General features: G+C 44.2%; 1 protein-coding gene across 2 annotated transcripts in view; it reads left to right on the top strand.

Moving 5' to 3' along the window:
- lamb2 (laminin, beta 2 (laminin S)) overlaps nt 1-25,456 on the top strand; it is a 172,283-nt gene that overhangs the window by 40,477 nt on the left and 106,350 nt on the right. For both annotated transcript variants that reach the window (XM_087994030.1, XM_087994029.1), the window contains exons 4-10: nt 5,716-5,789; nt 6,361-6,549; nt 8,836-8,899; nt 15,189-15,391; nt 16,855-16,975; nt 21,813-22,001; nt 24,500-24,679. In XM_087994030.1, coding sequence (XP_087850156.1) covers nt 5,716-5,789; nt 6,361-6,549; nt 8,836-8,899; nt 15,189-15,391; nt 16,855-16,975; nt 21,813-22,001; nt 24,500-24,679 — 1,020 coding nt within the window. The remainder of the gene's footprint in view (nt 1-5,715; nt 5,790-6,360; nt 6,550-8,835; nt 8,900-15,188; nt 15,392-16,854; nt 16,976-21,812; nt 22,002-24,499; nt 24,680-25,456) is intronic.

Below are 25,456 nucleotides of genomic sequence, written 5' to 3'. Positions count from 1 at the left end.
TTGTGCTCAATGATGATCAGGAACCAGCAGCTTATTTCCCACATCCTGCTTTTATTTCCATGATTTCAGGGCAACTGTACAAATTGGTGTGAGCATCAGGCACCATCTCAACCAATCAGCAGATGTTGCAGAGTGTTTGAAGAGTTCATGTAGCAATTGCCATGACCTGAGGACATTTCAAAGCTTTTACTCTCACTAATGTACTTCAAAACCTCACTAATATACTCAAAACCTCACCAATGTACCTGAAAAACTTAGACTCTGGCTGCACCATTTCTTGTATTACAACAATATGTGCACAGCAGGATCCCATAAACAGTATTGTGACTGTGCAAGAGAATCTAATTCTGCTGAGGACCGAAAAGCTGGGAAGACAGACAGGACTTACATTTCAACAGCTCACCTGAAAGAGGGCATTTTTGACAGTGCAGCACTCCCTCAGTATGACACTCAAACTGTTGCCCTGGATTATGAGCTTTGGAGTGGGGCTTAAACTTGCAGCCTTCTGGATGAGATAGAGAGTGTGTGTGTGTGTCTGTCTGTCTGTGTGTGCGTGTGTGGGTGTGTGTCTGTGTGTGGGTGAGTGTGTGCCTGTGGGTGGGTGTCTGTGTGGGTGGGTGTGTGCGTTGGGTCGGTGTCTGTGTCTGTGTGGGTGGGTGTGTGTGTGTGCCTGTGGGTCGGTGTCTGTGTGGAGGTGTGTGTGTGGGGGGGGCGGTCGGTGTCTGTGTCTGTGTGGGTGTGTGTGTGTCTGTGGGTCGGTGTCTGTGTGTGTGTGTGTGATAGAGAGAGGGGGAGGAAGAGCTTCTGACAGAGCTGTTGTGCTGGATTGGTGTCAGAGTTTGAGCTGGGTGTGGTCCGTATATTAAGACTTGTCCAGCACACCTCTGCCAGATCAAGTGGCAATCACGTGAGCTCAGAGCTTCTGCCTTTTCCATTCACCCCTCTGTGAAATGCGTTTATGGAAAGGAATTCCAGATTGTTCTATAATGCAAGCTCCTGATGTGTTGGTGGAAAATTCCTCGGACTCTGTTAAGCAGTTAAACAGGCTGCACTGTCCGTGTTGTGCTGCAGCTGTAACTATGGGTCAGAGATCGAAAGGGAATGGGTCACACAGCCAGGAAGTTCAGTTTGGGGACTGTTCAGGATCAGGTGGCAGCTATGGGCTTCAATTATCGTCTTGTTTCAGCTGAATTCCTTTCAGCAACAACTCTTGATGTGGCCTGTATTGTGATCTGGCAGGGAGTGCCAAGATGTGAAGGGGCCTCCCAGGGCAAGTTTCAGTCAATTCACTCCTTGTGTTATCTGTCTTTGCTTCCTTCAGCACACAGATCCTTCAGCTGAAAGAACTGATTATCAATGTTTTAAGTCGCCTCTCCTCCCCCTTCCTTTCTTTGTACGTACCTCTTCCCTTTAGGTCCCTCACCCCTCCCCACTCTCCCCTCCCCTCCCCTCCCCCTTCTCGGCACACCCTTCTTTCTTCTCTGTAGCCCTCCCTTTTCCCCTTCCTTACTTATCCAGAACTGCAACTTCATTCAGTCCAGAAGGAATGTGTCACAGGGTTGTTCCCAGTACTGCTGGGAAGTGGACGGGATACTGGGAAAGGGGAAAGGAAAGAGGGAGAGTAGAAGAGGGAAGGGGAGCAGTAAGGAGTGAGAGAAGGTGACAGGGAGGGAGAGTTGGGGGCGGGGGTTGGAGGAAGGAGGGGAGAGTGAAGCTCAGGCCCCAGATGTTGAACTAAGCTTGTGTGATCCCTTAGAGTGGATCAGAGGCACCAGTACATGGCCATTCAGCCCATCTGGTCTGTGTTGACATTTACCCTCCATAAACAAACAGATCCAATTTGATCTCCCATGTCTTAGGAAGGGTACACTTGCCATTGACAGAGTAGAGCAGAGCTTCAGTCAGCTGATACCAGAGATGGCAAGACTCTTGTAAAAGGACAAGTTGGTTTGATTTGGCTCAGATGCACGAGAATTTAGAATGAGAGGGGATCTGATTGAAACATATAAAATCCTGACATGTCTGGACAGACTAAATGAAGTCAGCATGTTATCCCTGGCTGGAGGGTGTCAAGAACAAAGGGTCATTGTCTCAGGATTTGGGGTAGGCCACTTCAGACTGAGATGAGGAAACATTTCTTTCAGAGGATGTGCAACCTGTGGAATGCTTTACCACAGAAGGCTGTGAAGGCTGGGTCACAGGCTTGATTCACACCACACAAATGCCAGGCAGTGATCATCTGCAATAAGAGACAATCTAACCATGCACACAGACTGCACCAGTTCAAGAAGGCAGCTCATCACCACCTTCTCAAGGGCAACTAGAGACAGGCAATAAATGCTGCTCCACTTGTAATGCCCATGTCCTATAAGTGAATAAAATTCAAGAAAGTGATTGATAATTTTTTAGGTTTTAATGAGATCAAATGCTATAGGGAAAAAGCAGGAATATGGCGTCAAGAGACCGTGTCAATTGTAATTATATTGACTGGGCGAGCAGGCTCAAAGGGCAGAATGGCCTACTCCTGCTTCTAGTTTCTATGTTTCCATTAGCTTTACCCATCTTATTGCCAGCTCCCTTCAACTTGCGGTCCTTCTGGAATGGGAGATTTAAATACACAGACAGCCTCAGGATCATGAAGCAGAGATTCTTTATTCCACTGATATCAAGTCCTTATAAATGTGAATGGAAATTAATAGGAAAACAGGTTATTTACATGGTATTGAGCCTATGTTTCACATTTAATTGAGGAAATCCCTCGTTAGTCTCTCCCTGTCTGCATGAGGTTCTTGTCTCACAAAGACACCCTTTCATCTTAAGTTCCAGTCATCTATCTGAGCCCGCTGCCTGATGCCCTCCCTCATCATCACCACATAGAGTCATACAGTTTGGAAAAAGATCCTATGGTCCAACCTGTCCATACCAACCAGATATCCCAATTTGATCTAGTCCCATTTGCCAGCACTTGGCCCATATCCCTCCAAACCCTTCCTATTCATATACCCATCCAGATGCCTTTTAAATGTTGTAATTGTACCAGCCTCCACCATTTCCTCTGGCAGCCCATTCCATACTCGTACCACCCTCTGTGTGAAAACGTTGCCCCTCAGGTCCCTTTTAAATCTTTACCTTCTCACCCTAAACCTATACCCTCTAGTTTTGGACTCCCCCACCCCAGGAAAAAAACCTTGTCTGTTTATCCTACTCATACCCCTTATGATTTTATAAACCTCTATAAGGTCACCCCTCAGCCTCCGATGCTTCAGGAATAAAAGCCCCAGCCTGTACAGCCTCTCCCTAAAGCTCAAACCCTCCAGTCCCACAGCATCCTTGTAAATGTGATTTTGTTTTTGCTGCTGTTTACCTATTATTTACTTAGCTGTGCTGTTTAACTCTGTGATCTGCCTGGATTGCTCGCAAGACAAAGTTTTTCACTGTGCCTCGGTACATGTGACAATAAATTCAATTCAATGTTTTCTCAAGTTTAACAGCATCCTTCCTGCAGAAGGGCGACTAGAATTGTGTTCAGTATTCTAATATTGGCCTCACCAAAATCCTGTACAACTGCAATATGACATTCCAACTCCCCTACTCAATGTTCTGAACAATGAAGGCAAGTGTGCCAAACGCCTTCTTCACCACCCTGTCTACCTGTGATGCTATTTTCCAGGAATTATACACCTGCACCCCTAGGTCACTTTGCTCAGCAACACTCCCCGGGGCCTACCATTAAGTGTATAACTCCTGCTCTGATTTGTCTTACCAAATGAATTTGTCTTACCATCTGCCACTCCTCAGCTCATTGGCCCATCTGATCAAGGTCCCGTTGTACTCTGAGATAATCTCCTTCACTGCCCACTACACCATCTATTTTGGTGTCGTCTGCAAACCTACTAACCATACCTCTTATATTCACATCCAAATCATTTAGAGAAATGACAGCAGTGGACCCAGCACCAATCCTTGTCGCAGGCCTCCAGTCTGAGAGGCAACCCTCTACCACTATCCTGTGACTCCTACCTTTAATTGGTTAGTTCTCTCTGGATTCCATGTGATCTTACCTTACTAACCAGTCTACCATGCAGAACCTTATCGAATTTTTTGTCCATATAGACAATGTCTACCACTCTAACTTTATCTATCTTCTATGTCACCTCATCAAATAAAACGCAATCAAGTTAGTGAGACACAATTTCCCGTGCACAAAGCCAAGCAGATACACACTTCTTTGCATGAGATTTGCTGCTGAGAAATCCCCATTGCAGACAGTAGCTATTCACTAAGTAGTTGTGTCACCAGCAGGTGTAATTGCACCATGAAGGCCAGGATGTGTAGGTTCACATTAGAGGCAGCATTCTCTTCATGCATCACCAATCTGAGCAAATGGTAAGGCCGCCTCTGCCTGGGTTTGGCCGCAAGAGCTGATTTCCTCTGCTGGTACCTGAGTCTCCAATGAGACTGCAGCAGCTTCAATCTCCCTCTTAGGTATTACCCATCTCAACTCCTGGGTCTTTCAAACTTCCCCACTATGACTTGATTCCTACATCATGGAGTGCTGCCAACTAAGCCAGACTTCACCCTCGGTCCAATCAGATCCTCAATGAGGGCACAGTTTTTGCACCAATCAGTGATCCTGAGTTTAATCCCATAACCTCACAACACCCTGTGTGACAGACTCCTTCCTGCTGTGTCCCAAATTTCAGACATTAAATAGCCCTCAGTCCTGACTCTTTGACTAATGCAAACAATCTGCTTTCTCTACATTACTGAAGTGGGTTTCCACTGCCTATTTACTTCAGTGCATGAGAATGAATTTTAATTTCATTGGGGGTGGAGAATTGGCTACCCATTATATGCCCAGCCTGTTGACCCTTGACTAATTTCACAGGATTCCCTGTGATCAACATCCTGGGGGTTATCACTGACCAGGTTTTGGACGGGACCAGACAAAACAACTGTGGTTACAAGAGCATGTCAGAAGCTGGAAGTTCTGCAGGATATAACTCACCTCCTGACTCCCCAAAGCCTGTCCACCATCCAGAAGGCACAAGTCAGGAGTCTGCTGGAATAGTCCCAACCTTCCTGGATGGGTACAGCTCCAACAACACTCAGGAAGCTTGACACCATCCAGGAGAAAGCAGTCTGCTCTTGGTTAGCAATTCCATAATCCTCCCTTCACCACCACTGCTCAGTGCTAGCTGTGTGGACTGATACCTACAAGTTACACAGCAAGAAATCACCATGTCCATGGGAGCTCAGTGCCTGATAGGATTAAGTCTATCTTAGTTTGCCAGCTGATTCTTGGCCATATTTTCCTCTGAAGTTGTTTAAAATATAATATCACTCACTGGTTTGGAAATGTGCTGGAGTTGTGTGGTTTCTAACCTCATCACTGGGTCAATCTTTGGAGATTGCCTCTTAGTGTGTGAATGCGACATTTCTGTGTTACTAGCATAGCCTTCCTGTAGCTCTCTGACTCAGCAGTTTAGCAGTCTGACCTGTACTTCGTGCAATCTTGTGTTACTCGGAGTTGAACTAAAGTGTCTCCAGCTTGATGCTGGTCAGGCTGACAGCTGAGTTTTCCAGTCTTGGCTGCTTCCTTGTATTGATTCTGATTGCAGTGTGTAACGTGTGTCATGTGACCCACCTGTCACCCATTCCTGGCCAAACCTTGTGATTCAGTGAAACTGATGGATCTGACTGTCTGTCCTCCAGGTGTGTCCAATGTCCACTTACGTCTGGACCTGGAGGCAGAGTTCCACTTCACCCACCTCATCATGACATTCAAGGTAGGTGTACAGGACACCAAGGTTTCACTGAGCTTGGCAATGGATCCAGGAGCACCTCGGGTTTTATCAAACAATCAGCAGCAGCAGTTCAATACCCACCAATTCTCAAGAAGCTCCAAAGGGATGAGCAGGAAATGCCCACATCCCAAGAATTAATTTTTAAAAATTGTCTTTGTACCTGTCCCTGTGTGCCTCAGTACGGTGTTAGCTACACAAACCACTATAGCCTTGGGGTTGATCCTTACACTGTGCAAAGCTGGCTGCTCTTAGCTAATGTTGAAGAAAGGACACTAATGTTGGTCAGAACTTTTCTGGGGGTACAAGGCCCCCAGAGGGAACAGGCCATGATTCTGGTGCTCTATAAATTGCCCCGCCTCCCCACCCCACCCGTCTACCAAATCAGCCCCTTCATGGAGAGTGGAAATACCCTGCCAATGCTGAGTTGAATCTGGCTTGAAGCATGGCTGCTTTGGTGCTGCTGGTAGCACCAAGAACAAGAATAGTGTGGGACAGGTGGTAATGGAGATCAGAGGGAAAGGATTAACTGTGCAATTGTATTGTCTCTCCACAGACCTTCAGGCCTGCTGCTATGTTGATTGAGCGCTCTGCAGACTTTGGCCGCACATGGCAGGTCTATCGGTACTTCAGTTATGATTGTGCCACTGACTTCCCGCATGTCTCTCGGGGACCCCTCAGAAAGGTGGATGATGTTATCTGTGAATCGCGTTACTCTGACATTGAGCCATCAACTGAGGGAGAAGTGAGTAACAAAATAATTGCTTGTTCAGGGATTTGAGTGGTCTAATGTGTTCCTTGCAGGACCTAAACTCTGTGCAGTACTGAAGGAGTGCAGTACTATGTTCCAGGTGAGGCATTAATCAAGGCTTTGTCTTCCCCCTCAGGTATATGCAAAAGATCCTACTGATGGGGTTTCTGGGTAAAAGCACACTGCCAGTCTGATATGGTCTGAGTTTTCTTGTATGTTAGCCCTTAACAACACATAGCACAATGGTTGGATCCTTGCTGAGACAGATGTCTTCAAGTTTATTAGGAACGCTAACTTTACATTGCTGCCAGATATCAGACTTACATATAATCTAGGTCCAGTGCTTAAAGCCTACATAGAGCAAAGATGGATTAACTGCAAACAGACAACTATTATTGTTATTGATGGTGACGCAGCTACCTTTACAGTGCATCATGTCATGATGCCATCCAACTGTCTAAAAGGTATAATACATGTTTGGTCTGGGATCTATGCAATAACAGAACCCCAAAATCCAGCACTGAAAGACTGCGTGGAAGTTCTCCTTGTTTTTGTGACCAGTATTTATATCTGTTGAGTATTATACTTTTATTTGTGAGAGCTATTTGTGCATAAATTGTCTACTGCAATTCTCACATTAAACAGCCATTCAATGATTGTGAAAATCATGACGGACTTACAAGTGTAATGTGATTTTCCCCTCTTTTTCTGGAACACAAGAATCCATTAAGCAGAAAATTGAGTGAGACCTTATACCTCACACAGAGATAGTCAGAAATAGGTACTGAGAACAAAATTAGCAAGCTTAAACATTTTGTGAAATGTATCATTAAGTACGGCATCTTCTTTTGATATTTCATTGGCAATTAGTCATCGATATTTTGCAGGTGCTGAAGGAGTAGAGAATATGGGACAATAACCTTTGAATTAACATATTTAGATGCACATGTGAGTGCTTATTGGAAGTTAATGCTGAAGTCTGTGCACATAACAGTGAAAAATGTTTGGACATTTTTTTCTGTCTCCCTGGGATGTGAGCATCATTGCCTAGTCTAACATGTATTGCCAATCACTAATTGCCCAGGGAAGAGTTAAGAGTGAAGCACATATCTGTAGGTCTGGAGTCACATGTCAGCCAGACTGGGTAAAAATGAAAAATGTTCATTCCCTAAAGGGCATTAGTAAACCAGATGGGTTTTCACAACAATCAGCAGTGGTTACACAGTCTTTGGTAGGCTTCCTTTTAGTTCCAGATTTTTATGGAATTCAAATTTCACCATTGCCACAGTGGGATTCAACCCTTATCCCCAGAACATTAGTCTAGGGTTCTAGATTCCTTCAACCCCAATTCAACCCCAGGGCACCAATGTGGACTTCACCAGTTTCCTCATTTCCCCTCCCCCCCACCTTACCCCAGTTCCAACCTTCCAGCTCTGCACCGTCCCCATGACCTGTCCTACCTACCTATCTCCCTTCCCATCTATCCACTCTACCCTCCCCTCTAACCTATCACCCCCATTCACCTATTGTACTTTTTGCTACCTTTTCCCCAACCCCACCCCCCCCCCAATTTATCTCTCCACTCTGCAGGCACCCTGCCTCTATTCCTGATGAAGAGCTTTGGCCCGAAATGTCGATTTTCCTGGTCCTCGGATGCTGCCTGACCTGCTGTGCTTTTCCAGCACCACTCTGATCTAGACTCTGGTTTCCAGCATCTGCAGTCTCACTTTCGCCATCAAAATTCCTGGTCCAGTGACATTACTGCTAGATCACCACCTCTTCTAAGATCTACATTTCTATGTTCATGGACTATGTGAAAAACTGGAATATATTGAACTGTTTGGTTGCTTTCTGGATTAAAACATGTTTTTAACCAAATAAGAAGGGAACTTAAATAAAGCAAAGAATTGCAGAAACTGAATCAGAAATTGCTGGGGAAACTGAGCAGGCGTGGCAGCCTCCATGGAGAGTATATTTTTTGTTTTCTTTATTCAAAGAACTGCAGATGCTGGTGATTTGAAACAAACAAAAACAGAAAGTGCTGGAGAAATTCAGAGATCTGACAGCGTTTGTACAGAGAAAAACAGAATAAACATTTCGCGTCCCTGATGGGGAGAGGGCTCGATACAGATACAGACAGGCTTATGAGTGGGTCAGAATTTGGAATGGATGAGGAAAGGGACTATTCCCGGTCCGAATGGTTCGGGAGCCAAGCAGTTGAATTTTCCTTTCCCCTTAAATAGTTTATCTTCTGATTAAAGTTGTTTTCTTACTTCACAGGTAATCTATAGGGTTCTGGATCCAGCAATTCCTATTGAAGATCCTTACAGTCCTCAGATCCAGAGTAAGTTCTGTTCTTATAGCTCATGGCTGAAGCAATGTTTCAACAGAGGCCTATAAACAGTAATGACTGATCTTCAAAACAGACAAATAATGGGGGTGTATTAATACTTAGAAAGCAACTATCAGTGGAAAGGCTTTGTGACTTTTCTCAGAAAGCTTGCCCATCACCGAGGAAGAGCTGATCCCAAATTCCATCCTTGGTTTGGTAGCTTATCTCCATTAGTTGACCAAGTGGGGAAAGGTCAATCATGGCTGCTATCCTTGACTGAGATCTGAGGCAAGGAGATATTGACAGATGACCAAGGCTTGCTCAAGAGTGTGGACCTTAAGGAGCAACTTAAATTAAGTCGAGTTATAAAAGTGGAGAGACTCTGGGTGGGTATCCAGAGGTTAGGACTTAGACAGCTAATGACTTAGCTGCCATTGGTGGAATGACAGCAACAGGGCGCCTTAAGAAGCTGGAACTAAAGGAACACAGATCTCAGATTGCAGTGGGGCTGAGGGAGGTTACAGAGATAGAGAGGGGTGTAGGGGCTGAGGGAGGTTACAGAGATAGAGAGGGGTGTAGGGGCTGAGGGAGGTTACAGAGATAGAAAGGGGTGTAGGGCCTGAGGGAGGTTACAGAGATAGAGAGGGGTGTAGGGGCTGAGGGAGGTTACAGAGATAGAGGGGCTGAGGGAGGTTACAGAGATAGAGAGGGGTGTAGGGGCTGAGGGAGGTTAGAGATAGGGATGGGGTGTTTTATTCATGGGGACAGGCAGTGCCATCCTGGTCATATCCCTGGATTAGTAATCCAGAAATCAGGCTAACAGTTTGATGATGTGGATTTGAATCTTACCGTGGTTAATGGTGGAATTTAAATTCAATAAAATGTATGCTTATGGCAATGATATAACCATTATTGGTTGTCATAAAAACCCATCTAGTTCACTAGTATCCTTTAGGGAAGGTAATCAGTCGTCTTTATCTGATCTAGCCTAAATGCGACTCCAGAGTCTGAACTGCTCTTGGGGCAATTGGAGATGGCAATAATTGCCAACCTTATCAATGACACTGGCTCTCATGAAATGAACAATTAAAATATAACAAGGGCAGAGAGTACAGGAGAAAGTGAGGTCTGCAGATGCTGGAGATCAAAGTTGAAACTTTATTGCTGGAACAGCACAGCAGGTCAGGCAGCATCCAGGGAACAGGAGATTCGATGTTTCGGGCACAGGCCCTTCTTCAATCAGGCCTGTGCCCGAAACGTCGAATCTCCTGTTCCCTGGATGCTGCCTGACCTGCTGTGCTGTTCCAGCAATAAAGTTTCAACAGAGAGTACAGGAGCAAGGAGGTTGTGTTTAACCTGTATAAGACCTTGTTTGGTCTTAGCTGGAATATTTTGTCCAGTTGTGGGCACCACAATTTAGGAAGGACATGAAGGATGGAGCGGAGGATTAATTGATGACATTGGTTCCAGGAATGAACAGTCTCAGCTATCAGGATAGAGTGAAGAAACTGGGACTGTTTACCTTGGAGAGGAATAGGCTGAGAGGAGATGTGATAGAGGTGTTAAAATTCACGAGCTGTCTGGGCCGAGTGCATAAGGAAAAACTGTCTCCACTTGCGAAAGAGTTGGGAATGAGAGGACGCCAATTTAAAGAAATTAGCAAAAGAAGGAAAGGCAGCACAAGAGAAAACGTTCCAACTGTGAAAGTGGTTAGAGCCTAGAATTTGCTGCCTGACAGAATAGTAGAGACAGGTGAAATCAAAGAGTTGAAAAGGTAGTTTGATTGTTATTTGCAAAGGAACCATGTGCAGGGTTATCGCAAGGGAACAGGGAAATGGCATGAAATGAACTGCTCATTTGGAAAGCCAGTGTAGTCATAAACGGCCGAGTGGTCCCCTTCTACGATGTCACTATTCTGTGACTCTGTGAGAAAGATGACACTTCTAATAGGTTCTTATTTTCATTCGTAAGACTGCACTTGGAAAAAAGTGTTGGGTCTGAAACGTGGTCTATTTTGGGATTTATTAGTCAATCACAGTTAGCCCATGCACTGTGTAACAAGGTCTCAAGGCACACTCATGGCTTGGAGCTTCCCCAGGGTGTGTAATAAATTGCCAGTAAATGTTTCCATGTGCGATGACTTATTAAAGGAACACGGGGTCAGCAGTAGACCATCCAGCCCCTCGAACCTGCTCCACCATTCTAGATCATGACTGATCATCTCACTTAATCCTTTATTCCCACTATTCCCAGTTTGCTTTATATAATTAAGAACCAGGAAATTATAAATTTGTGTCCTGAACATACTCAATGACTGAGATTCCGCAGCCTGTAGGATAGAGAATTCCAAAGATTCGCCACCCTTACAGGAAAGAAATTCCTCCTCAATTTGGTTCTAAATGACCTGCCTCTTATTCTGAAACTGTGTCTCCATGTTCTAGACTGCACAGCCAGGGGAACTTTCTTCATCTAACCTGTCTATTATTTTAAGAAATTTGTATATTTCTTTGAGATTGCTTCTCATTCTTCTAGCATTACAGAATACAGACCCAATCTCCTCAAAAATAGAAGTTGCTGGAAAGCTGAGCAGGTCTGGCAGCATCTGTGGAGAGAAATCAGAGTTAACTTTTCAAGTCAAGTGACCCTTCCTCAGAACCCAATCACTTCAATCTTTCCTCACAGGACAGAATCAGTCTACGGTGTACTCCTTCTGTGACAAGTCAATCTTTTCTGACACTATACGCAATGCTCCAGGTGAGATCTCTTACGATCTCCCCTCCATCATAATGTCAGAAATGGGGATGTTAGCCAACGATTGCATAATGTTCAGCACCATTCACAACACTGCAGATACTGAAGCAGTCCATGTACAAATGCAACAAGATCATGACAATATCCAGGCTTGGGCTGACAAATGGCAAGTAACACACAAATGCCAGGCTATGACTATCAACCAGTAAGAGACAATCTAACCACCCCATGACATTCAATGGTGTTACCATCACTGAATCCCCACTATCAACATCCTGGGGAGCTATCATTGACCAGAAACTCAACTGGAACTCACCACATAAACACAGCAGCTACAAGAGCAGGTCAGAGACTGGGAATACTGCGGTGAGTAACTCCCCTCCTGACTCCCCAAAGCCTGTTCACCATCTACAGACACAAGTCAGGAGTGTGATGGAATACTCCCCACTTGCCTGAATGAGTGCAGTTCCAACAATGATCAAGAAGCCATACACAAGCATCCATTCCCTCTACCACTGATGCTCAGTAACAGCAGTTTGTATTATCTATAAGATGCACTTCAAAAATACACCAAAGATCTTTTCACCTGGGTGGCACGGTGACTCAGTGGTTAGCACTGCTACCTCACAGCGCCAGGGATCCAGGTTCGATTCCAGCCTCGCGCGACTGCCTGTGTGGAGTTTGCACATTCTCCCCGTGTCTGCGTGGGTTTCCTCTGGGTGCTCTGGTTTCCTCCCACAGACCAAAGATGTGCAGGTTAGGGTAGATTGGCCATGCTAAATTGCCCATGGTGTTAGGTGCATGAGTCAGAGGGAAATAGGTCTGGGAAGGTTAGTCTTTGGAGGGTCAGTGTGGACTTGTTGGGCCAAAGGGCCTGTTTCCATACCATAGGGAATCTAATCTTAGAGTCATAGAGATGTACAGCATGGAAACAGACCCTTCGGTCCAACCCGTCTATGCCGACCAGATGTCCCAACCCAATCTAGTCCCACCTGCCAGCACCCGGCCCATATCCCTCCAAACCCTTCCTATTCATATACCCATCCAGATGCCTCTTAAATGTTGCAATTGTACCAGCCTCCACCACATCCTCTGGCAGCTCATTCCATACACGTACCACCCTCTGCGTGAAAAGGTTGACAGCATTTTCTAAATCCATGACAATTTCCATCTAGAAGGGCAAGTACAGCAGATACATGGGAACACCACCCCCGGCAAATTTCCCTCCAAGTCCCTCCCCATCCTGACTTGGAAATATATTGTCGTTCCTTCACTGTCCCTGGGTCAGAATCCTGGAATTTCCTCCCTAAGGGCATCGTGGGTCTACCTACAGCACATGGACTGCAGCGGGTCAAGAAGGCAGCTCACCCCCTCCTTCTCAAGGGGCAGCTACAGATAATAAATACTCGACCCAGCCAGCGATGTCCTCATCCCACAAATGAATTTCAAAAAGTCATTGAGGCTCTAATTAACAGTAGCAAGACATCTTTATTCTTGCACCACTTTGAAATCTCTCACTATTTAAGAAATTCTTTACACCTTTCCTGAATTTACCAAAATGGAAATCCTCACATTTATCCACAATATATTCCTTGCCCTTGGTCACTCACTCAGCCGGTGTATAAATCCCCTTAAAGTGTCTTTGCATTCTCCTCCCAACTCATATTCCCACCAAGTTTATCCACTCAGTTTATTGAAATACAAAAGTCAGATGGAAAAGCTGGAACAAGTTTCTCTGATCAGTAGCAAGACAGACCGATTTCTGTTAGCTTGCTGCTTTTGTTTTCAATTTGTTAGGGATGTGGGTGTTGAAGGCTGGGCCAGCATTTATTGTCCATCCCTAACTGGCCTGGAGAAGGAGGTGGTGAGCTGCTTCCTTGAAGAACTGCAGTTCTTGGGGTTTAGGGAAACCCAGTGTTATCAGGAAGGGAGTTAAAGAATTTTCACCCAGCAAGGGAGAGGCAGTGGCTCAGTGATAGTGTATCTGAGCTAATAATCCAGTTTTCAGGCTAATGTTTTAGGGACACAAGTTTGCATCCTGTCATGGCAGGTGATGTAACTTGAATTTGGTAAAAAGAAGCCTGGAATTAAAATGGTGACCATGTAAATATTCATTGTCATAAAAACCCATCTGGTTCAATAATGTCCCTTAGGGAAGGAAATCTGCTGTCCTAACTTGGTCTGGTCTATATGTGACTTCACACCTACAGCAATGGGACTGATTTTTTAGCCGTGGCTGTGAAATGTTTGATTGTGTTGCAGTTATGCAAAACCCTAGTCAGACCCCACTTGGAGTACTGTGAGCAGATCTGGGCATCACACCTTAGGAAGGATGGTTTGACCCTGGAGGGAGTTCAATGAAGGTTTACAAGGATGATATCTGGACTTCAAGGGTTATGAGGAGAGATTAGACAAACTAGGCCTTTATCAGAATTTAGGTTAAGATTAGATTAGATTCCCTACAGTGTGGAAACAGGCCCTTCGGCCCAACAACTCCACACCGACCCTCCGAAGAGCAACCCACCCCCCTACATTTACTGCTGACTAATCCACCTAACACTATGGGCAATTTAGCATGGCCAATTCACCTAACCTGTGCATCTTTGGACTGTGGGAGGAAACCGGAGCACCCGGAGGAAACTCACGCAGACACGGGGAGAATGTGCAAACTCCTCACAGACAGTTGCCCGAGGGGGGAATTGAACCCGGGACCATTCTCACAAGCATCTTCTGAACACGCTCTAGAGCCAGTACATCCTTCCAAGATATGGGACCCAAAACTGCACACACTTTTCCAAATGTGGTCTGACCAGAGCCTTAGAGAGTCTCAGAAGTACGTTCCTGCTTTTATATTCAAGTCCTCTCAAAATAAATGCCAGCATTGCATTTGCCTTCCTAACGACTGACTCAACCTCCAAGGTTTACCTTGAGAGAATCCTGGACTAGAACTCCCAAGTCTCTTTGCACTTCAGACTTCTGAATTTTCTCCCCATTTAGAAAACAGTCTATGCCTCTGTTCTTCCTACCAAGGTGCATGACCTCACACTTTCCCACGTTGTACTCCATTTGCCAATTCTTTGCCTACTACATTCAGATAATAGTGAAGGTTTGGAATTCTCTCCCACAAACAGCAGTAGATGTTAATTCAATTGTTAAATTTAAATCTGAGAAAGACAAATCTTTATTAATCAAGGGTATCAATGGTTATGAGCCCAAGATAGATGCATGGAGTTAGGCAACAGATCAGCCATGATCTTATTCAATGGCAGAGCAGGCTTGATGGGCTGAATGGCCTATTCCTGATTCTCTGTTCCTCTGACCTTCTTGGTTGTATTTCAATTCCAGAAAGTCTAAATTGAAGTTACTGGTTTCAGGGTTTAATTCATTAAAGATAGGGCTTCATTTGTTGAAACTCACTCACTCAGAAGTAAATATGATACAGAATTTAAGGAGACCATTCAGCCCTTCCTGCCCATGCTGGTTCCTCTGTCAAACTTCCTGCTGTTGAATGGTTTGGATTTCTCAATGCTTTATTCTTGCTTTCTTGAAGATTTATTGAAGATCACCAACCTGCGTGTGAATTTCACCAAGTTACACACCCTGGGAGACAATCTGCTCGATTCACGGCATGAGATTAAAGAAAAATACTACTACGCTGTGTATGAATTGGTGGTGCGGGGAAACTGCTTCTGCTATGGTCATGCCAGTGAATGTGCCCCCATTGAAGGAATTCGAGGAGATATCGAAGGAATGGTACAGTAATCCCTTCTTGAGTATTGATCTGAGATCCATAATAGACCGATTGAGCCAACAACACCAACTCAGGTCAGACATGGGGAATGAGCAATAGGGTGAAGTACCAGAGGGTCAGTGTGCACCCATCAAGGGTCAGATTGGAGGCAGGGAAGTTAACAGCAGTCACAAAGAAGCAGAGGCCAGCAGATTCCAACATACAATGTCATACTTTTTTTATTTAGAGCTTTAATTGGAACAAAACATCACACAGCACTTCTTAGGAGCAGTTCTCAGAACAAATTTTACACTGAGCTAGGCATCTCAAAGACATTGAAAAATGCCAAGAGGGGAAGAAAAAAAATCAGAAAAAAAAGTCATACTTGGAAATGAATGTACAGGGTATACCAGAGCTCTATTAGGAAGTTTTACACGAAGGGTCCGATCAGAATGTCTCATTTGCAAGTTTGACTGGGTTTGCTTTCTGGAGGTGATTACATGTTAGAATTACAGAGACACAAAGCAGAAAGTACTGCTGCAGTATCATCCAGACCATGGCCCATTGTGGGAGCTATTGTAGCCATATACAATCAAGAGTGACATCTCAGTTGCAGAATACCGCACAAAGCTCCCTTTTGTCAGAAAGATAAAAGGTTTGAGAGCTACAACAGTCAGTTTTGCAGGAATGAGTTCAGTTCCTGAGCAAAGAACTCCTCTAAGAATAATATGTGATAATGGGACCCAATTCACTTCTGGAGAATTTAAGGGATTCATTGAACAGTTTGGGTTCAGCATCATGATCACATCTCCATGTTACCCTCAGGGGTATGGGTTTGCAGACAGCCACATCGAGATGATGGAGAGAACCTTCACACAATATTGAGAGATAGGAGATGATTGAAAACTTGCCTTATTGTCACATCCAAACATCAAAGCAGTACCATGAATAATATTTTTCAGTGTAAAGAAAACAAATCATTCAGGGGTTTACTTTCTTTTTAACTCAATTATTAACTTTCAGTACAGAAAGTTAATGTTTAGAACAATTATATACAGCTAGAGAAGCTATCTATAAAAGAAGAGAGATGTTATATTTTTGCATTCGCTGTAAACAGCGAGCAACTGATTGTTTTGTGAATGTTGAACTTACTGTCCCATTGCAGTCCTGTACTGAACGGTAATGTCTCAGTCTGTCAGTCCACCTGCCTCATGGAGAGTGAGGCACTTTTGATGAAGCTCCAGTATTTTGAGAATAAAGTGGGAATGTTTCTCAGTTACAGGAAGTAGGAGATATAACATTGTTTTGGAATAACAGCAGGAGTAATCTAATTTAATATGGAACATATTTCCAGATCAGGTGGGTGTGCTATAAGATTAAGGGAGACAGAAAGAATGGCTGGCCCTTTCCATATGCAGGTAATGTATGGTACACCTACCAAATGACCTGTTTTGTTGGTTTGTGACTGTTTCCCATTGTGTGGCAGGTTCATGGCAGGTGTATGTGCAATCACCATACGAATGGGTTAAATTGTGAGAGGTGTGATGACTTCTATAACGAGTTGCCTTGGAGACCAGCCAAGGGACGGAATACCAATGCTTGTAAACGTAAGTGTCAGCAGCGATTTCCAACGTTGGAATTGATGAAAAAATGCATGGGTCACTGCAGTGTGTATTGTCATATGGAGATATAGACCAACACAGTCTCCGATTCAGTTGAAGACTAGACATTAACTAATCACATATAGTAGAATGAAATTTTAAAGTCGAGACATAATGTTACACTTGGGCCGAACGTTGGTTACACCCTGCTTGGATTACAGTCTTATCATCTGGTATCCATTTTACACAAAGGATATAGAGGCACTGAAAAATATGCTCAACAAAGTCACAAAGATGGTATTGATATTGAGAGGTTATAGCCATCAGGAAAAATTGAAGGCACTCTTTTCTCTAGAATTGAGAAACCAACATAAGTTCTGTCCTGAAGAATTCATACTGGCCCTTAAAACGGTTCCTCTTTCTGCATAGATGCTGCCAGACTTGCTGAATCTCTCCAGCTTTCTCTGTTTTTGTTTCAAATTTACACCATCCGCAGTATTTCACAACATAGGTGACTTGTTGAAGGACTTTACGCTGATTGGGGGGGGAGGGGGGGTTAATTGGTCTGGTGTTAAGAAAATATTTCCACTTTTCGGGAAGGTAAAATTCAGGGGTAGTAAACATAAGTTAGCGTTGAGGGGCAATTCAGGAGAAACTTCTACACCCAGAAATTGGTGAGAATGTGGAACTCACAGTGAGTCAGGCAGCATCCATGGAGAGACAGCAAGCTGAAGTAATCAGCTCTGATGAAGAGTCACCTAGACTTAAAACATTGGCCTGCTTCCTGTCCATGGATACTAGGTGAAAATGAGGACTGCAGATGCTGGAGATCAGAGTCAAGATTAGAGCGGTGCTGGAAAAGCACAGCAGGTCAGGCAGCATCCGAGGAGCAGGAAAATCGACGTTTCAAGCAAAAGCCCTTCATCAGGAATGAGCTCATGTCTGATGAAGGGCTTTTGCCCAAAATGTCGATTTTCCTGCTCCTCGGATGCTGCCTGACCTGCTGTGCTTTTCCAGCACCACACTAATCTTGACTCTGTCCATGGGTGCTGCCTGACTCACTGGGATCTCCAGCACTTCTTGTTTTCAGTTCAGATTCCAGCTTCTGCAGTAGTTTGCTCCTAGAATGTGGAATCACTGGTTGAGGTAAATAGTATGGATGCATTTAAAAGATAAGTACATCAGAGAGAAAGGGCTGAAAGGTTAGGGTAAAATTATACAAAGTGGGAGGAGTCAACACTGGCATGAGATAATTGGGTCAAAGGGCCTGTTACTGTAAACTCAATGTCAGCTGATCTAGGATGAGTCTGAGGTAGCTAACCTCAGCCTGTCTGTTACAGTTTTTGATTGGTTGATTGATTTATTGTCACATATACTGAAGTGCAGTGCAAAAACTTTGTTTACGAACAGCACAGGCAGATCCTAGTAAGCAAGGATGTACAGATCAGAGAGACTTAGACAGAGACAAACAGGTTCCATTGCCCAGGGTGTGCCCGAGGAGAGATCAACGTTAGCAAGATCAGCATCATTTGAGGCTCGAGAGTCCATCCATCAGTCTAATACCGGCCGGGAAGAAGCTGTTTCTGAATCTGCTGGTGGGTGTGTTCAAGCTTCTGTATCTCCTGCCTGATGGAAGGGGTTGTAGGAGATCAATACCGGGGTGGGAGGGGTCTTTGATGATGTTGGCAGCTTTTCCAACTGCGAGCTGTGTAAATGGAGTCCCGTGGGTGGAAGGTTGGCTTCTGTGATGGTCTGGGCTGTGCTCACCACCTTCTGTCGTTACCTATGGTCTTGGGCAGAGCAGTTGCCATTACCAGGCCCTTATCCACCCGGACAGTGTACTCTCAATGGTGCATCTGTCAGCCTCAGTGTCCTGAGTTTATACATGGACCCAGTATTAGTGCAGATTCCCGCTGGAAAGTCTGGAGACTGGGAGAGGACTGGATCAGACTTGGCACTGATATCTCTCCTTACTTCAATGAACCAAACTGGTCTTGGGAGAGACTAACCTCTTAACTGACACATGGGAGAGATAATTGATTCAAGTGGTAACCATGTAATTTCTAGAGAAGGAGATGAAATGAGAGGGTGAGGAAGTGGAATTGATGGATAGGTCCTTTATCAGAGGTGGAGGTGAGTCTGTGAACATCATTTTCCTTTGTAATTGAGGCTGTCATACCACGTGGTTGTTGTCCCTGTATGTGAACTTTCTGTGATTCTTGTACAAGGACACCGAGGGTTTCCTGAATGCAACACATCCAAGTCTTTAACCATTTAAAAATATTCTACATTTGCATTTTTCCTTTCAAAGTAGGAAACTTCACATCTCCTCAGATTATATTCCATCTGTTTTACTCTTTCCCACTTTCCTAACCTGTCTCTATCCCTCTGCGCCCTCTCCATAACATATTTTCCCAGCGAACTTTATATTATCAGATACATGATTCAGTTACATTACACTTGTCTCCTCTCCCACGTCATTAATACTGGGCCCCAAGTATTGACCCTTGTGATGAACTGTGGGTGTCAACCTGAAAATGACCTAATGTGGAAGCATTGGAAAAGGTGCAGAGGAGATTTACCAGGATGTTGCCTGGTCTGGAGGGAAAGTCTTATGAGGAAAGGCTGAGGGACTTAGGTCTGTTCTCATTGGAAAGAAGAAGGCTAAGGGTGGATTGGATCGAGACATACAAGATGATCAGAGGATTAGATAGGGTAGACAGTGAGAGTCTTTTTCCTAGGATGATGAAGTCAGCTTGTATGAGGGGCACAACTACAAATTGAGGGGTGATAGATTTAAGACAGATGTCAGAGGCAGGTTCTTTACTCAGAGTGTGGTAAGGGCGTGGAATGCCCTACCTGCTAAGGTAGTCAACTCAGCCACATTAGGGAGATTTAGACAATCCTTAGCTAAGCACATGGATGATTTTGGGATAGTGTAGGGGGACGAGCTGAGAATAGTTCACAGGTCGGCGCAACATCGAGGGCCGAAGGGCCTGTTCTGTGCTGTATTGTTCTACGTTCTAGATCTTACTTTCTGTTTTACATTTGTAATCCTCGCTTGTATTTTATTCATTGGTTAAACATTGTTTAGTAATGTTTTGTATGGTTCCTGAAGGAACTGTTTCTAAAAGTGACCTAAATATCCACAAATCTCTTTCTAGTATGGAATCACAGCACTCTGGTAGATAAAATATGGAAAGACAGAGTAAAACAAAGGGTGCAGTTCTGAAGGGGATGTAGGAGGAGAGCAACCTGGAGGTGTATATAGATATGTCATTGAAGGTATCAGGAAATGTGGAAAGAGCATACGTTATTCTATAATAAACAGGAAGTGCTTGAGAAACTCAGCAGGTCTGGCAACATCTGTGGAAAGAAAGCGCAGTTAATGCTTTGAGAACAGTGACCCTTTGTCAGAATGGATAATAGCTAGGAAAAGCTGGGCAGGCTGTTGGGGGTGAGAGCAGACAGGCAGCGATGGAGCTGAGTTTCTCCAGCAGTTTCTGTTTTTATTTCAGATTTCCACGTCCACAGTGCGTTGCATTGATCTTTAATAGTGGCTTCGGCTAGAAGAGCAAGGAGGTTATTCTGAACTTGTACAAAAATCATTAGTTTTTCCTCAGCTGAAGTATTGTGTTCAGTTCTGGGCAACACACTTTCAGAAGGATGTGAAAGCATTTGAGGAAACAGAAAAGATTAGTAACAATTGTTCCAGGGATGGGGCATTTCAGTTAGGAAGAGAGGTTAGAGAAGGTGCGACTGTTCTCCTTGGAGAAAGTTGGAAGGAGATTTGCTGGAAGGGTTCAAAATCATAAGGGGTCTGTAGAGTTGATAGGGAGAAATTGTTCCCACTTGTGAAAGAATCAAGAATAAGAGGGGACTGTTCTCAAGTAATTGGCAAAAGAAGCAAAGGTAACATGAGGGAAAGCTTTTTCACAAATCAAGTGACTTTTACTGAGAGTGGTGATGGCTGGTTTAATCAAAACATTTCACAGAGAATTAGATTGGTCGAGGGGCTGGGGAAATGGAATTTGGTGAATTGGTAATTGGAAGTACTGGTGAAAACATAATGGATTGAATGGTGTCCCTCTGCACTGTAACAATTCTGGGAGACAGTTTCCTGATGAAGAAGTCAGGCACGATTCTCCTGCACCTCTGATGCTGCCTGACCTGCTGTGCTTTTCCAGCAACACACTCTCAACTCTAACAATTCTGTCATTTCCCACACAGGCATTTGCTGGCTACCCCATTAATTCCTCCACAAACAATATCCCAAAATCCCAAACATTGAACAGTAGTTTTAAAATGGTGTGGTTTTAAAATTTGATTTAAAAAAAAAATTAATAGATGTCTGGAGATGACAGGGCGACCCTTTACATACATAACACTGGCAAACAACTTCAGAGTATCAGCCTTGGATGCTGCACACCCCTGATTAACCCTTTCCAGTGCAGTCTCTAACATTTTGCCAAGCTGTTAGGAGTTCATGTGAGTGAAACAAATTCAAGACTGATACTCCCACTGCAACCACAGCATTTTCACTCCTCTCCCTCTCTAATTTTTATTCAGACTGGGCCAGTGGTAGGGGAATGTGGCAAGTAAAGACTGGGTGGTTTGGAGTGGGGCTGAGTTAAAATCAGGAGCACTCCATATGATTAAGGAGGTGAAATGTCTTCTTACTGCATTTCATTAAAGAAAGCCTGCCTTAAGTAAAGAATAGATTTTGTTTTAGCAAAATGTGTACATGCCTTAAATGAGCACAGAATATGAGAGATATGATGAGGTGCTGTATAAAGCTGGACTGGGACTTGCTGATCTTTATGTAACTCCTTCTCTTTGACAGGGTGTAATTGTAACAATCACTCTGGGAGGTGTCACTTCGACATGGCAGTGTACTTAGCCACAGGGAACGTGAGTGGAGGTGTGTGTGATGATTGTCACCATAACACGATGGGCAGGAACTGCGAGATGTGTAAACCGTTTTATTACCAAGACCCATCCAGAGACATCCGGGACCCCAGAGTCTGTGTTCGTGAGTATTGAATGGGTTTCATTGTGGAGAACCTGCATTAGTCTGAAAGATACATACAGTTCACAAGGATCTATTGATCATTTCAATTTTAGTTTAAGTAGGATACGCTGCTGGTCATTGATAATGAGTGTCTAAGGGTTAGAGTTAGTGGTGATCCATCCAATGACCCAGATTTTAACACCTAGATTTCAATTTGTCTGATTTGAGGAATGGTGGGAGATAGTACAGTTAAAGGCAGATGGGGACCATGGAAAATGGTCTCTGGTGGCCAAAGTGACAAGGTTGGGAAGGGAGGTTCATGGCAGAATGAACTCATCCTGCACAACCATCTTACCTGAACCATTTCTGGCCTCATCCTGTTTACTGCCATCCAAACTGATGGCCCATAGTTACCCGGTGATTCAAGTTGTTTGTGTGCCTGAATGACATCATTGGAGCATAATCTTATCATTGTAATCCATCCTCCTCCTCCTCTCTGTTCAAAGGCAAAATCATAGTCGGATGAAGTCATTTTGAATGGAGTGGGAAAAGTTTAGCAATGGTATGGAATGTTCTCCAATTAGGTTGTTAAAAAACAAATTGTTGCACTGGACGTAGGGATCACTGGATGGGCCAGTATTTATTACCCCATCCCTGGTTGCCCCTTGAGAAGGTAGGGGGAGCTGCCTTCTTGAACCGCTGCAGTCCATGTGCTATAAGGCAGGGAGCTCCAGTGAAACGGTGATATATTTCCAAGTCAGGATGGTGAGTCGCTCAGAGGGGAACTTGCAGGGGGTGGTATTCCTATGTATCTGCTGCCCTTGTCCTTCTAGATGGAAGGGGTCATGGGATTGGAAGATGCTGTCTGAGGAGCTTTGGCAAATTTCTATAGTACATTTTGCAGATAGTATACACTGCTGCTACTGAGTATTGGTGGTGTTGGGAGTGAATGCTTATGGATGTGGTGCCAATGAAGTGAGCTGCTTTGTCCTGGATGGTGTCAAATGATTTGTGTTGTTGGAGCTGCCCCCATTCAGGCATCTTGATTTATGCTTTTTAGATGGTGGACAGGCTTTTGGGAATCAGGAGGTGAGTTATTCACTGCAATATTCCAGCCTCTGACCTGTTCTTATAGCTACTATTTAGTGAGGGATTCAGTGTTGACAGTGCCATTAAATGTTAAGGTGCTATGGTTAGATTCTCTGTTGTTGGAAATCCCTGCATTTGTGTGGCACAAATGTTCCTTGCCAGTTTTCAGCCCATAACTAGACATGGTCCAGGTCTTGCTGCATTTTGTCAAGGCCTGCTTCAGCGTTTGAGAAGTTGCAAATACTGCTTCACATTGTGCAGCCATCAGCGAACAGCCCCATTTCTGACCTTATGATGGAGGGAAGGTCATTGATGAAGCAGATGAAGATGACACTACTCTGAGGAACTCCTAGAGATTTCAATGCAATGAGAATGTAGGGAGGGAAAATAACAAAATAAGATGAGGTCACCACTCCAGCAAGTAAATATTAATAAGCTTTACTAAACATTATTAATTATGAGGTATTGTGAGAGAGAACATCTTCTGGAAACAGCTAGACTTAGGATCCAACTCTGTGTCATCTTGATAGAGCTTCTTTCATGCATGCTCAACAGCTAATCTCAGAGTAAAGGTGCAAATAACCCTTTACTCCACATAGAATAAGATGGAGATTGGAAACCAAGGGGAACAATGGAAGAAAATTGAAGAGATATTAAACATAGTTGTCCTCATCCAAACTGAGATGGGCCATGAATGACAGCAAGAGGAATTTGTTTTTCCCTTGTGGTAGCCACTCAGTCATGCAGCTGGCTGGATGACACTGTTTGTTGGGGATAGAGTGAAACTTGTCCAAAGTGAAGTTGGCTGATCTCTTGCTGATGAGCTATACAAAAATGAGTAAATGGAAAGTACATCTTTGGCCTGTCCAATCTTCACAGCTGCGAGTATAATCTTCCAATAATCAGGAAGAAAAACAATTTTTGATGAGTGCATCTTTGGCCATTGCGCCATCCCCAATTACCAGCCAGCCCAGAGGTGGCTGCAGCGCTCAGAAGTATTGTGAACCTGGTTGACTTTTAACTCTTAACCCTCTGAAGTCACTCAGTGGGCTGCTCAGTTTGTGTCCAAACCACTATCCATGTTGAAGGGAACTAAGGGCTGGGTAATAACATTGGCCTTCCTAACAACTTCTACAGCCAAAAATAAACAGAAAATGTACACTGAGCAAGCAGCATCGGTTCGAGGAGGTGAGCATTAGTGCTAGCACAGGAGTGGGATCTAACCATTGCCCATCAAGGTGTTGACCTGTTGTTTTTCTCATGAGTGTTGTGGTTTTCCAGTGTTTCCTCAGGGAATGTGAGAGCAGGAAGGCCAATGTTTTTATTCTCCTTTTCCTGCTGACTTTACTTTTCCCCAAGTATTTGAAAACCTGACTGAGGTTCAGTTTTGAAACAAGGAGAGCCATGTTAATGGTGACTTTGCCCTGCAGCGTGTGACTGTGACCCTGACGGCTCCCTGAATGGTGGAATCTGTGACAGTCGGGATGATCCGAACCTGGGAATGATCGCTGGGCAGTGTCGGTGTAAGGAGCATGTGGAAGGGTCTCGATGTGACAAATGTAAAGCTGGCTACTTTGGGCTGAGCACTGAAAACCAACAGGGCTGTCAACGTGAGTCCTTTCAATCTACTTTCCTTGGTTCCTGAGGCAGGCAATCTGTTCAAGATACTTTCTGATCAACCCCTTCTGAGATGTTCTGACATATCTCTGGAGCAGGTGGGACCTGAACCTGGGCCTCCTGGCCCGGAGGGAGAGACATTATAACTGTGTCAAAAGTGTCCTAGATCACTGATTCTGATGTAATACATTTCCTGACCTCAGTACAGATTTCAAGCAAACAACTGCATTTCTATGTCACATTCCCACCACAACACACTTTGCCACCAATTAAATATTTTTTGATGCATAATCACTGATGTAACATTGAGAACATGGCAATAATTTCTACACAACAATGAGGTAAATAGCTAAGTTACCTGGTTGGATGGTAGCATTGCCTGGCAGATCTCAATACTGGCTTTCTCTCGTTTACCATTTATAAAGTGTCCTGAACAACAACATGCTAAATAAAAATCACTTCCCCATAAGGCATCATGTAGACGGGTGAGTTCCTCACCTGTAATGTTTATCAATACACTAATGGCTGCGTTGAACCTAGCTGGCCTAGAAATCTTCGTACCAATGTATTACTCTTACTAACTTCTAATAATTTAATGACTCATTTTACTTTGTTCTCTGTTGCCACTTCCATACATGACCCTCCTGCTCACCATGTCCCACTATCTCCTGCTCATTGCCTCCACTCACCACTCATTTCTGTCTTCCTCCCTCCAACTGGTCGTACCTCTCCCTCTTGTGAGGGGGTGGGGGTGGGTAAAAGGTGGAGTT

This window comes from Chiloscyllium plagiosum, unplaced genomic scaffold (assembly GCF_037043375.1).
Source record: "Chiloscyllium plagiosum isolate Xiang-an unplaced genomic scaffold, Cpla_swu_hap1 HiC_scaffold_14, whole genome shotgun sequence".
In the NCBI taxonomy this organism is placed as follows: Eukaryota; Metazoa; Chordata; class Chondrichthyes; order Orectolobiformes; family Hemiscylliidae; genus Chiloscyllium; species Chiloscyllium plagiosum.
This window is presented reverse-complemented; position numbering and strand designations above follow the sequence as displayed.